General features: G+C 38.7%; 1 protein-coding gene across 1 annotated transcript in view; it reads right to left on the bottom strand.

Moving 5' to 3' along the window:
• Nucleotides 1-13,255, bottom strand: part of SLC41A2 (solute carrier family 41 (magnesium transporter), member 2) — a 124,484-nt gene that overhangs the window by 76,632 nt on the left and 34,597 nt on the right. The window contains exon 5 of the mRNA XM_006871077.1: nt 12,464-12,610. Within this exon, the coding sequence (XP_006871139.1) occupies nt 12,464-12,610 (147 nt within the window). The remainder of the gene's footprint in view (nt 1-12,463; nt 12,611-13,255) is intronic.

Raw genomic sequence — 13,255 nt, 5'->3', positions numbered from 1 at the left:
ATACTGAGTAGGGACCTCATAACATAAAAACAAAGCTGATCTCACAGTTCTTGTAGCCTACAGCCTTAGACTTCAGTCAAACGTTACTAAATTATTAGAACACCTCACAAAAATTCTCCACTCCCTACCCAGACTTTAATCGTTTACTGAATTTTGTATTCCTTTAGCTCTTTAGTATCGTCTCAGCTATGACTAAAGATGTTTGAACACGATGAAACTCATTTGTTTTTTTGTTTTGTTTTGTTTTTTTCTCATTTCCTCCTATCAGATAAGATGAAACAATTGCTATAAATATTAAAATAATATCTAAACACATTTCATCCTTACTGCTTTATCTGGACTTGCCATCACATCTTCAAAATAATGCTAACAAAAGTCATTTTAATATTTTCTTCCACTAAAAGGAATATGACTAATGCTACAATTAGTGTCATTTTTTTCCATAATACTTTAAAAGCTGAAAAAACCTTTGGTAGATTCCCAGTTCTCATTTCTAGACCATTAGATGAGGATAAATAACAGATGAGAATAAATAACACTTCACTTGAGGATTCTTACCTCTTAAAACAACTAAATTGCCAACAATCATTTCATAGTACCAGACTGGAAAAACAACAAGCATTCAAATCCAGTGAAACAAATGAAATGAATTGCCCTTCGAGGGTAGATCACCCGAGTTTTTCACACTCAGGCCAAGAGAGCACAATTCAAGGGTGTGCACTGTTGTTGCTGTTAGGTGTCATCGAGTCAGTTCCAACTTACAGCGACCCTATATGCACAACAGAACAAAACACTGCCTGGTCCTGTGCCATCCTTACAATAGCTGTTCTGCTTGAGCCCATTGCTGCTGCCACTGTGCCAATCCATCTCACTGGGGGTCCTCCTTTTTTTATGCTGATGTTCTCCACGGACTAATCTCTCTGGCTAATATGATTGAAGTATGAAAGATGAAGTAAGTCTCATCATCTAGGTTTCTAGGCAGAATTCTGGCTGTACTTCATCCAACACAGATTTGTTTGTTCTTCTGACAGCCCACGGTACTTTTCATATTCTTCTTCAACATTATAACTAAAATGCATCAATTTTTCTATGGTTCTCCTAATTTGTTGTCCAATTTTCACATGTATAGTAGGCTACTGAAAATAACATGGCTTGGGTCACATGCACCTTAGTGCTCAAAGTGTCATCCTGGTTCTTGAACACTTTGCATTACGCAAATCTGCTGTACATTAACGACATGGATTTTCAACAGTAAAATCTCTGGAAGAACAACTGGTGTTGGAAACAGAATTCTGCCCTGAATTTTCAAACATGGGAATACTTTTCTGAGGAAACAAACTGAAAATGAAGAGTGGGGAGTTTCTCAAAAAACTTGAACACAGAGTGAACTTATCATCCGACAGCTCTGCTCTTAGGTATATATCCAGGGGACTTACAGCATACGTCCAGGGCAACACTTGTCCACAAATGTTTACAGCAGCATTATTTCTAATAACAAAAAGTAAAAGCAACCTGAATACTCAACATCTGATGAACGCACCAACAAACTGTGGTATGCCAACACAATGGAGTATCTGCTCATCCAAAGGAATGAAGTAACGATCCGTGTTACTACATGTATGGACCTTGAAAACACTTTAATTGACATGAGCACTGGATTGTACACTTTAAAAGGGTGAATTATATGGTCTATGGCTTATATCCCAATTCAAAAGGATTTCAACAGTAAAAGAAAAAAGGGGGTTGTATTCTCAAAAATCTTCAATATCATAAAAACCCCCAAACCAAACTCACTGTGATAGAGTCGATTCTGATTCACAGGGACCCTATATAGGGCTGCCCACACTGCCAATCTTTACAGGAGCAGACCACCTCATTATTCTCCTACAGAGCAGCTGGTGGGTTTGAACTGCTGACCTTGTGGTTAGCAATACAATGCTTAACTAACCCACAATGCCACCAGGGTTCCTTCAGGTCATATATATATGCTTACATATATAGAAACAAAGAGAGAATAAAAAATAAAGCAAGTGGGGTAAAATATGGAAAGTAGATAAATCTGAGCAAGGAAATCTGAGCAAAGCTGTTCTTTGTACTATTTTTAGTTCTGCAACTATTTTGTAAGCCTGAAATTGTCTCCAAATATAAAATGTTCTCCTTAATTAAGTTTTTTTTAAATGAATTGGAAAACCATGAAAGAACAACATTTTCCAAAATGATTTATTGTGAATGTTTTCTATTCCAATTTCCTGAACGAAACAAACATGCCCTCTCTCACCAAACTGAACCACGTGTGTAATTTTATCAGACCTTTGTACCTTTCTCCGTCACTAATTTCTAATGCAATTCTGATAGCTAGGAAAAATCACATGGAGAAAGAAAAGATGCTATTAGCATGTCTCCTTTAAGGATATAGTAATGTTTTCTAGATGTCATAAAATTAAAGCGCTACTCTTAGGGAACAACTCAGGACACAATCAGCAAGAAAAAGTTGTTAATTGAAATCCAACAATGACTTTTGCATTAAGATCAAAATCAAAAACAGCCTTTTCCTTCTAAGTGAAACACACTAAAAGATCCTGGTTAAATGAACAGTTTGTACTCATTCCTGGCCATATCCTAACGGTCCTCAATGATCTCCACATCCTGACCCGGCTCTTTGTTACCTTCCATGGTAAAAAGGACTTGGCAGACGTGGTTAAGGTAAGGGTTTTTGTGATGGATTTTCTGGGTGTGCCCTAAATGTAATCTTGCTGTTGTTTTTAAGTGCCATAGAGTCAGTTCTGACTCAAAGAGGACCTGCATAGGGTTTCCAAGGAGCAGCTGGTGGGTTTGAAGCACTGACCTTGAGGTTAGAAGTGCAGTGCTTACCCTACCTGCACTGCACTCTTATAAGAGGGAGGCAAAAGGAGATAATTCCAGAAGAGGAGAAAGCCATGTGACCACGGGAGCAGATATGGAGAGGTGTGGGCACATGCCAAGGAATGTCAGCAGCCACAGGAAGGAGAATTCTCCCCGGGAATGGATTTTCCCAGTGACCTCCAGAGGAACCAGGCCTGTCAACACCTTGATTTTAGTCCTGTACGAGTCATTTCGGACTTCTAGCAGCCAGAACCATAAGTGAAAAAAAAATCTGTTGTTCAAAAGCCATTATGTTTGCAGTTATTTTTACAGCAGTAATAGGAAACTAATGCAAGTGTTCAAGGAGGGTTAAAAAGTTAGTGGAGAAATGGAATGAAAAGATAATGAGATCTTTCCATGAACTTTTTGAAGCCTCCTCAGATAGAAACCTCTCAGAATTTTCATCTAATAAGTATGCGTGACTGTTAGCACTGATTCCAGGAGGGCTGGCAATCTACTTCCAGGGTACTTCCAAAAGGCAGACTATGGGGAAATAAAGGCAACCTGTTGGCACAAATGGTTAAGAGCTCGGCTGTGAATCAAAAGGTTGGTGATTTGAACTCACCCAGTGACTCTGAAGGAGAAAGACCTGATGATCTGCTTCCATAAGACTGCCATCAAGAAAACCCTATGAAACCATTCTACGCTGTCACATGGGTCACCATGAGTTGAAATTGACCTGGCAGTGCTTAACAATAGCAACAACAATGGGAAAGTAAGAATTAACAGTGAAAGTGGCATGAATTTCTGATGTTTTAGTATTGATTGTCTGGACCTCTTTTTGTAGGTTTTGAATTGTTTCTAATGAATGCTTTAACTATCTTATTGGTTGTTTCTGACTTCTTACTTTCTTTGACCTGTCTGTGGAACATTTGGATGCACCTTAGTATCATTCTCCTGAATCCCTTATCGGGCAGTTCCGAAGTCTGCACTCTTTCCATAGCAAATTCCAGGTCGAGCTCTTGCTCATTTGTTTCAGCTACTCTGTCTTGTTTCTGCATGTAAGCAGAAATTTCCTGTTTGTTTTTTTTTTTTTAGGCATCGTGGTGGTGGTGTATTTGTAATAATTAGATGACTGAATGTTGGTGTATTAAGCACTCTCCAATTGCCTCCTGATAGATGTGATCAGGAGACAGGCTTCTCTTTTCACTTCTCTTACTGTGCAGAGTGGTTTTAGCAGGTGGTAGTTGTTTACGCTACTCTGGTGTCTAGCAGTTGGTATTGGTTCTTGCCCAGATGGTGGAATTTATAGGGTGTGATTATAGCTTGGCTGTATGATCACAATTGCTGTCTCTTGTTGGGTAAGGCAAGAAAAGAGCACCCTCAAGATTAAAGGGGGGCTGAAAACAAAACAAAAAAAACCATACTAGACACTAAAATCTATAATTGCCAAAAAACCCCACAAAAAAAGTAGCAAAATATGAGTGAGACTTGCCATTAAAGCTGCCTGATAAATTTCAAGATGTTACTGTTGCACTTCATGATGTAACTCAAGATTTTGTTTTTTGGCCTTTTTCTCCTTTTTTTTTTTTCTCCCACCTCCCCTTAAGTCTATTCAGGGGGTTCTCCTAGTAAGAACCAGCCCAGGGCTGTCCGGCCCACTTTGGAAGACATTCCTGTTTCAAGCTCTTCTTGTTGACTCCTCCCCCTAAAGTGGCATAAATTGCTATGATTTCACATAACTGCCAAACTTAACTGCCATCTTTTCTGATTCACAGTTCTTTCGCCTCTTTCTAGATTGCTGACATTTTCCAACTATTGCTATATAATTCTGTTAATAGTAGTCATTATTCTTAGCCCAAGTTCTTCTTACATACGTAGCTGAATCGGATGAGTTTATATATCAGCTGTTTCCATGTGAACAAAAAAAGCAATGGGCACTGCAAGGTGTGGGCAACTTCCTCAATGGCTTTCATAATAACCATCCGAATGCCCGGAGTCCTTCTAAACTAAGATAGGGCAGTGCTTGAAATTCTCTAGAGCAGAGTGGCAGTCAAGACACATTTAGATTCTCCCCACAGCACCACATCAAAGCAGTAATTGTCTAGAATGTGCTGCAAATAACCAGGCAGCATCCCTGTTTGTCTCCAGGGGCCCAAAGTAACCCAAGGCTGGCTGCTATTGCTCTTACTGTGCCAACAGGCCATCTTTTTAAAGTTACCTTGGAAGAATGAGAAATCAATCAACATTTTACTTCTCAGATCATGCCTAAAAAGAGAAAAGTTGATGTTTTTTCAAATCAATAAACATGTGTATACAAGAATGAGGAACTCTGCTGACACAGTGGTTAAGTGCTCAGCTGCAAATTGAAAGCTTGCCCGTTCAAACCCAGTAGTCACTCCATGGCAGAAAGATGTGGTGCTCTGTTTCCGCAATGATTTACACCTTTAGAAATGCTACGGGGCAGTGCAAGTCTGTACTGTAAGGTGACCATGAGGCACTGATGTGGCATTGTAGGATAAGCACTGGATCACAAGGTCGGTGGTTCAAATCCATCAGCTGCTTCTCAGAAACCCTATTTGCTATGAGTCAGAATTGACTTGATGGTACCTTAACAACAATATGAGTCACAATCAACTTGACAGCAACAGGTTCGCTTTATGTTTGGTTTTGCTTTAAGGTCTACAAGAACTATACTTAAAAATACTCAAAAGGAGGGTTTTTTTTGGTTTGGTTTTTAAATCCTTTAAAAAAAATTAGCAAAGAAGAGAAAAGAAATGGTAACAAACATGCTTGTACTAGAGTTAGGCTAGACCAACTTTGCTGTTGTTAGTGCTATCAAGTCGGTTCTAACTCATAAAGACCAAATATAAGGTTTCCAAGGAGCAGTTGGTGGGTTTGAACTGCTGACCTTGCAGTTAAAGCTGTCTTTGCGGCCCAGTGCTTATCCTACAGAGCCACACCAGGGCACCAGCCCAACTTTAGATCCTTTTAATAGCTTTTAAAGATTACAATATATTTTTTCAGCATTTCTGGAAAAGAAAGTTTGGGGTAAATATATCAACTTAGTATCTTTTGAAAAGACTGTTTTCTTCCACTTAAGGTCGTATCAGGTCAAAATTTTGTAGTTAACTGATTAAACTAATTAAGTAATAAATAGTGTTTCTATTTAGATTAATAAGTTTATAGTTAAATAGTCAAAATTATTCACTAAACAAATTTGAGGTTCTATATAACATAGTTCTGTATTCTATGGCCTGTGGAGTGGCAAAGGTGGAGATTGTCTAACCTCACTAAGACTCATAGGAACCCTGGTGGCACAATGGCTACAGCACTGAGTCTAACTGAAAGGTCAGCAGTTCTAACCCACCAATTGCTCTGCAGCAGGAAACCCTTGCAGTCTGCTTGTAGAGCTTTCATCGTGGGAAACCCTAGGGGATAGTCCTACTCTGCTCTATAGGGTCTCTATGGGTCAGAAATGGGTCATTACGTCATAGAAACATGGACTGCCTCTCTAGAGATAGTGTTTCAAATTCTACTAGATTTTTTGTTTGGTCATTCTCAGTGGGATCTATTGCTTCATTTGGAGCCTTGGTGTGGCACTGTAGGGTAAGCATACGACTGCATGGTCAGTTGAAGTGCAAGGTTGGTGGTTCAAACTTATCAGTCGCTCCTCAGAAACCCTAAACAGAATCACTATGGGTCGGAACCAACCCGAGGACACTCAACAACAATACAAGGTACTACCACAAATATTAAATCAATAAAATAAAGACTTGTTGTGTCCTCAAGAAGCTAATAACTTGGTAGCAGAAGGCAGCACCTACCACTTTTACACAGAAAGCTATACATGACTGGCCAGCTATAAACAGTATCATAGGAGAAGTGCTTTAGATAGTCACAAGAGAAAAAGATCACCTAAGGGTTAGGGGAAATCTATGACCTAAGAAAGACTAAGGAAATCACAGATGACATGAAAGAATCATTAATAACTGAGTTTGGCTGGAGGAAACGGTACAAGAAAGGCAAGAACACAAGGGATCTGGCAAAGTTAAGTTTCTGCCAAGTCTAGGCACCAAATTCCAGGCTAACATTTTGTTAACTTTGCTCACTAAGCAACAGTAATGGGTGGTAATTGCACAATACATGTGCTCAACTACGAAAAAAAAATTGGCGGTTGAAGATACCCAGATGCACCTCAGAAGAAAGGTCTGACAATGGACTGCCCCCCAAAAATCGTAGACTGAAAATCCTACGGAACACTTCTACCTGACACATTTCATGCTTTGGAATGTACTCAACAGCAACTGGTTGAGGGTGACTGCAAAAAAATAAATAGAAATAAACAAAGCTCTATACTTGTTTGTTTTATTATTTTTGGGTTCTAGAAGCAGAAAACCAAAGGAGAAAAATTCCATATTTACTTCAGATCACAAATAGGAGTTACTTTGACTCCAGGACTCTCCAGATATCAAAAATCTGGAAAAATTCATGTACAGGAAGAGACAAAAAAAAAAAAAAAAAAAGAACTGTAAAGATTTTTTGAACCACAACATCAGGTAAGTCAATGGATTTTATCAAGACCAAAAGAGAGGGAGCACAAAGAATGAATGTAGAATGAGTCTATGTTAGTACGTGTATCAAAACTAGCAGGACCTGAAGGGGGCTGCTCAAAGCAGGTCTTCAAACTGCTTTTCTTCCCAGTCCAGTCATGGTCAGCAAAGTAGCACTGGAATGAACTCAGACTTGTAAAATGTGGGTGTTATCAGAACAATAACTGTAGTGGAAAAAATTATGGGTCAACATCCTGTGGAAACTTAATCTTCCTCTTAGAGAACAAGGGCTGCATGCACATTGCTCAGTTATCAAAGCTCTTGATCAGCAGTCGGAAACAATAGTGCCCCGCTCAAAGATGGCAGTCAACCGTGCCACTTGAATGCGTCGCTTTCCAAAGAGCTGGAAATAATCCAATCTCTAGCATCAGCCTCCTAAAAGGGTTCACTATGCCTCTCCCAAGTCTCCTATTTCAGGGTGGTGACCTATAATTTATCCTGTCCTGCGTATGGTCCCCGTACACTCACATTTTACAAATTCAGGTTTGTTCTGATTTCACTGCATTAGCCATGACTGAACCGGTTTGAACCACTTCAAAGCCCCGATACAAAGTCAATTCAGAATACCAAAATTTCTAAGTGAGGAGTTAAGTAGACTCTTCTCACTGCAAAATTCTTTGAGAACTGTCTAATAGATGTTCTCTATTTATAGCCAAAATCTATATCTGACACAAAGTCTTTTTATCTCTAAAGACTGCTAAGTGTTTCCAATATAGTTCAGGAATTAAAACTTTGTTTCTAAGAGCTAGGCTTCTCAATATGATGAATGGGGTCTTGGAATTTAAATGTGGCTGTTTCTAATCTTTGTATTCAGAAGACCAATTTTAACACTCACACAACTACTGATCTTATGAGGCCCCCTAGTGACCATAATACATACACTCTACTAAGCTTCTGTAAACACAAGCCCCACCAATGTCACACTAACATGAAAGCATTAAGAAGCCCCTTTAAAAGTATCCTTTTAGGGGAATAAATGAGAACAGATCAAATGTAAATGATTTTATTTTCTGGAGTTCACCTTGAATTACTTTGAGCCAACTTTCAGAACACAAAGGCTTAGAAGAATCTAAGTAATGTTTAGTAATAAACTGATTTTTAAAAATTCTAGTCTGTGATGGTATTACTCCATGTCCCTTTTTAATTTCTTGATCTAGTTAACATGCCAATGAATCACCTATATAACTTTCAAAATAAGTTTTACATGGCAGCACATTCGATTAAGTCTTTTACAAGTAGAGCTTATCTATTACTTGCATTATTAAAAAATAAAACTCATATAAAGTCAACACACATTCTTTTTCTAAATAGTTGATTTATCTCCTGGAATCTCATAGTAGTCTATATCATTATAACAACTGTCATAATAGTCATATTAACTGGTCTGATTTGTAGGCATGAGGATATATTATCACTGACAGCAATATACTTCAGAATCGATTTTGAAATGTTCTTTTTGACAGTTAATACACTGTTTCTCTTCAATTTGTTATTCTTGGAACTGCAGAACATGACTGACTGACAAAATGGCCAATACCAGTCCATTTCAGTTCAAGGCTTAGGATAGCTATCTTCAAGCATTCTGCTTCATTTTGACAACTTCCAGTTTTCCTCCATTCATATTTTAGAGACTCCATGTTTTAATTACAAATGGATGTTTGCAGCTATTTCTTCTCTCATTCTAAGTAGTGCCACTTCAGCAAAGGAAGGTCCTGAAAGGTTTTCTCCATCTACTTCATTCAGGTTCACTCTAGTTTCAGGAGGCAACTCTGCCCCCTTTGGGTTCATCTTCTGGCACTGTATCAGATAATAGTACTTGTAAAAATTTTACTGGCCAAATATTTTAGAATTAGATCACCTGGCAGACCCTCCTTCTTAGTTTGTCTTAGTCTGGAATCTCTGTTGAAACCTGTCCTTCATGAGTGCCCCCACTGCTATTTAAATTGCAGCAACATGTGAGGCACCGTATTACAAAAAACTCACCTCAATAATATAAAGTAGAATCGAGCTAAGGTTTTCTATCACTCTAATAACATTAAAGAACTATCCTTTTCTATGGGTTGTTTTTTTGTTTTTTTTTTTGAGTGGGAGAGATGGTAATATACTTGAAAATCTATCATTTCTGTATGTTCTACCACAACAACAAAAAGCCAAGACCTAAGAGAACAAAGTTTTACATTTAAGCCTTTGGTCATTTACTATCTTACATATTACTTTAAGTAGATACATATTTATCTACTAAATGACCACATATATCAAGTTTTATTATATATTCTTTTTATGCCAGTCATTAAATAACTTAAAACCATTTCATATTAAATAAACCTTTCCTTGATATCTCCCAAAGCAGTAGAAAATCATTGCCATGTGTTGATTAATCAAGTTCAGGAACATATATATGAGAATCTTACTCCTTAAAAATATACTTTAGATTTATTTTGAGTCCTGGTGCAGCACTACAGGATAATGTGCTGGACTGCAAGGTCAGTTTGAACAGCAAGGTCAGCAGTTCTAGCTCACCAGCCGCTCCTCACTTAATGGCACTTAACAACAATAACAATACTATATTTTGATCACGGTGTGTTGCTGTAGGATAAGCACAAGACTGCAAGGTCGGTTTGAACCGGTGGGTCAGCAGAGTCGGTGATTCACACACTCAAGCGGCTCCTCAGAAACCATATACAGGGTCACTATGAGTCAGATCCGTCTTGACGGCACAACATACCATACATGTGTACACAATGTGTGAAAATATGTGAATAGATTTTTGCTTTGGGCTTGCCTTATAAGATATTTTTCCTCTTGTATACTGTGAGCTTCTGTTTACTTTTTAATTCCTTGAAATTTAAATATATATAACCACAGCCAACTTTGAGCGCTAACTCAGTGCTAACTTTACCACTGATAAAAGTCCCAGATGACAAATCTGTATTAAAATAGTTCATTAGTGTCTATAAGTAGTCTGTCACTATGTTCAGGAATATATACCCCAAATTTTTACAGGGATTTTTTTTTTCTTTTTTAAAATTGCTATGAGGCTACTCAGTGCAGTAGATTTCTGCTAAGAATAAAAGCCACTACATTTCCAGTATCACGATGCTGTAGCGTTCTATTGTTAGCCACCATTGAGTCGGCTGGGACACATGACACATGGTAACCCACCTGGGACACAGTAGAACTGTTCCACTGGGTTTTCAAGGCTGACCACTCAGAACTACACCACCAGACCTGTCTTCCAAACTGTTGTTATTGTTGCTAAGTGTCTTTGAATCAGTTCCGACTCACAGCGACCCTGTACAGGGTTTCCAAGGAGAGGCTGGTTAACTTGAACCGCTGACCCTGTGGTTCAAACCAAACTTACAGTCCAACACATTAACCTGCAGTGCCACACAAGGACTCCAACTGGGTGTGGTCAAAGTGCCAACATTTTGGCTAGTAGTTGAGTGTTTAACCATTTGTACCACCCAAGTATTGGGTGTCCTAGTGTGGTGCTGTCGGAAAAGCACTGGATTGCGAACCACAAGGTCGGTGGCTCAACCCCAGCAGCCACTCCTCTGAAACCCTATGTAGGGCTGTTATGAGTCAGCACTGATTTGACGGCACTTAACAACACACAACCAACAGTACCACCATGACCTTGTGTTCAATGACAATAATAAAACAGACATTTCAGAACACTGTAGATTGAAGCCTGTCTGGTTTGACTCCTAGCTGGGGTCAACCTTATTACCTGTGCAAACTTGAGTAACATATGTCACCTCTATTAGCCTCAGTTCTCTCCTTTGAAATTAGACATGAAAATCCTTATCGTGTAGTTATTGTGAAGATTAGAAACAATATATATGAGAACCACACACAGAGCTGTGTCTAACACATGGCACTAACAATTATTATAAGCAGCCTCACTAACAGTACTAAGATAGGTAAAGGCCACCACAGACTCACGGGTTTGCTGCAGCAATAGTGACTTAGAGACTCTCAGGAAGAAAGGCCTGGTGATGTCAAAGTCACAGCAGTCTGATCTGCAAACGGTCACAGGGTGGAGCAGGGTCTGGCAGCTTTCCCTTCTGTAATGCAGAGAGTGGCCAGGAACCGGGGCCCACTTGGAGTCAGCTAACACCAACGGCAGCAACAACATAGCCCCTTTAGACTTCCTTGTGGGCCCAGAATTCCTACCCAAAAGGCAGCTTCTGTCCAAGTGCAGTTGGACACAGTCCAAGGAATGACTTATCTTCACAAAGATAAATATGTCTTCAGCCTCCCAGAAATTATGCATCAAAATAATCATTGATTCTAGTTAGTTTTTGTATATACATGTATAAAGTTTTTTCAACAATTACTTTTGGTCTCACCTATAACTATTGGCTTCTTCTTATCCAAAACAAAAGAGAGTGTAGAAAACCAAAATCTCAGAGAAGAAAGTCTACACAGGCACAGTCTCATCCTCCCTAATACAGAAGACCTAGATGATGCCTGGCTATACCACAGACCATTCTGAGCAGAGTCTCAATAGATGGATCCTGAAAGAAGTGGAGATCAAGGTAGAACAGAACTCAAATCCTTAAAAAGTCCAGACTTACTGGCCTGCTGGACTCTACAAATTCCCTGAGACTATTGGCCTGAGATATATACTCGAAACGTTAACAAACAAAAAGATCCCGGGAGGTCACATTTTAGCTAGATAACTGGTTGGCTCATAAAAGAAGGAATGTCATCAGTGGGTAGTGAGCTCCTTTAAAAAATCATCTGTATGACACCAAAGGGTTAACATTTGATCTAAAGTGGAGATGAGAAGGATAGGACTAGGGAACTGAGAGCACAACCAGCACAGGTTGAATGAGAATGATGACACATGATAAAATGGAACCAATGTCAGGGACTAATTGGTATGAAAACTGTTACATGGGAACCTAATTTGATATACAGACATTCACCTAAAGCACAATAAAATACGATTTTTAAAGAGAGACTCTGAATAACACACTATGTTTATTTTCAAACCAACTTACCAAGACAAGAGTACAAACCCTGACTTATCCAAGCTAAGATGGCAAGAGTTATAAGGTCCCCAAAACTGGCAGCAATGGGCGTGGCAACATTGTCAGGATTTATCCCCGTCTTCTTGGATCCAACAATAACCCCAACCATTATTATTCCTAGGAAAAAGAATAGGCATTACTTCGTATCCTGTAATTTACCAAAAAAGAATCTTGCAAATGCCTAAATATACAGGATAGACAAACAGCATTATCATTTCCAGTGAGACTACTTAGATAAGCTGACTAAAGCAAACAAAATCTCCTAGGATACTTTAGCAAAATACCTTTCAACAAACTCTAACTAGGGATTACAGTTCAATATTACATTCAGAAACATGAAAAGCTATTGCAAAATTACATAAAGCGAAAAGTTCAAATTCAGCAACCTGTATGCCTTAGATTTAATGTACCTGTGTGTATCAAACCCGAGGATTCAGACTTTAATCCTCAAATACAGTATAGAAATAAGAAAGAAAGGTGTAGTGTGTGTGTGTATATACATATGTGTATGGAGCAACTCGGAAGAAGACCCAAAAAATACCAGATGTGTTTTTATGGTGGTAGTCAGAAATGCTTGCTTCTTATTTAAATGTTGAAGTATTAAGAAAATGGAAGTGATAACATTTTCAACAATGGAGGCTAGAACACAATAGACTTTCCAAAAGACAGTCATTAAATCCAAAGCTCTCTCTGTGAGCCCACAACTAAAGAACAGAAGATGAAAATGTGATCTGTTCTTGTACTTTGAAATCCTTATTTTCT

The sequence above is a fragment of the Chrysochloris asiatica genome, unplaced genomic scaffold (genome assembly GCF_000296735.1).
Source record: "Chrysochloris asiatica unplaced genomic scaffold, ChrAsi1.0 scaffold00160, whole genome shotgun sequence".
Classification (NCBI taxonomy): domain Eukaryota; kingdom Metazoa; phylum Chordata; class Mammalia; order Afrosoricida; family Chrysochloridae; genus Chrysochloris; species Chrysochloris asiatica.
The sequence above is the reverse complement of the archived record's forward strand: the minus strand, read 5'-3'. Positions and strand labels throughout refer to the sequence as shown.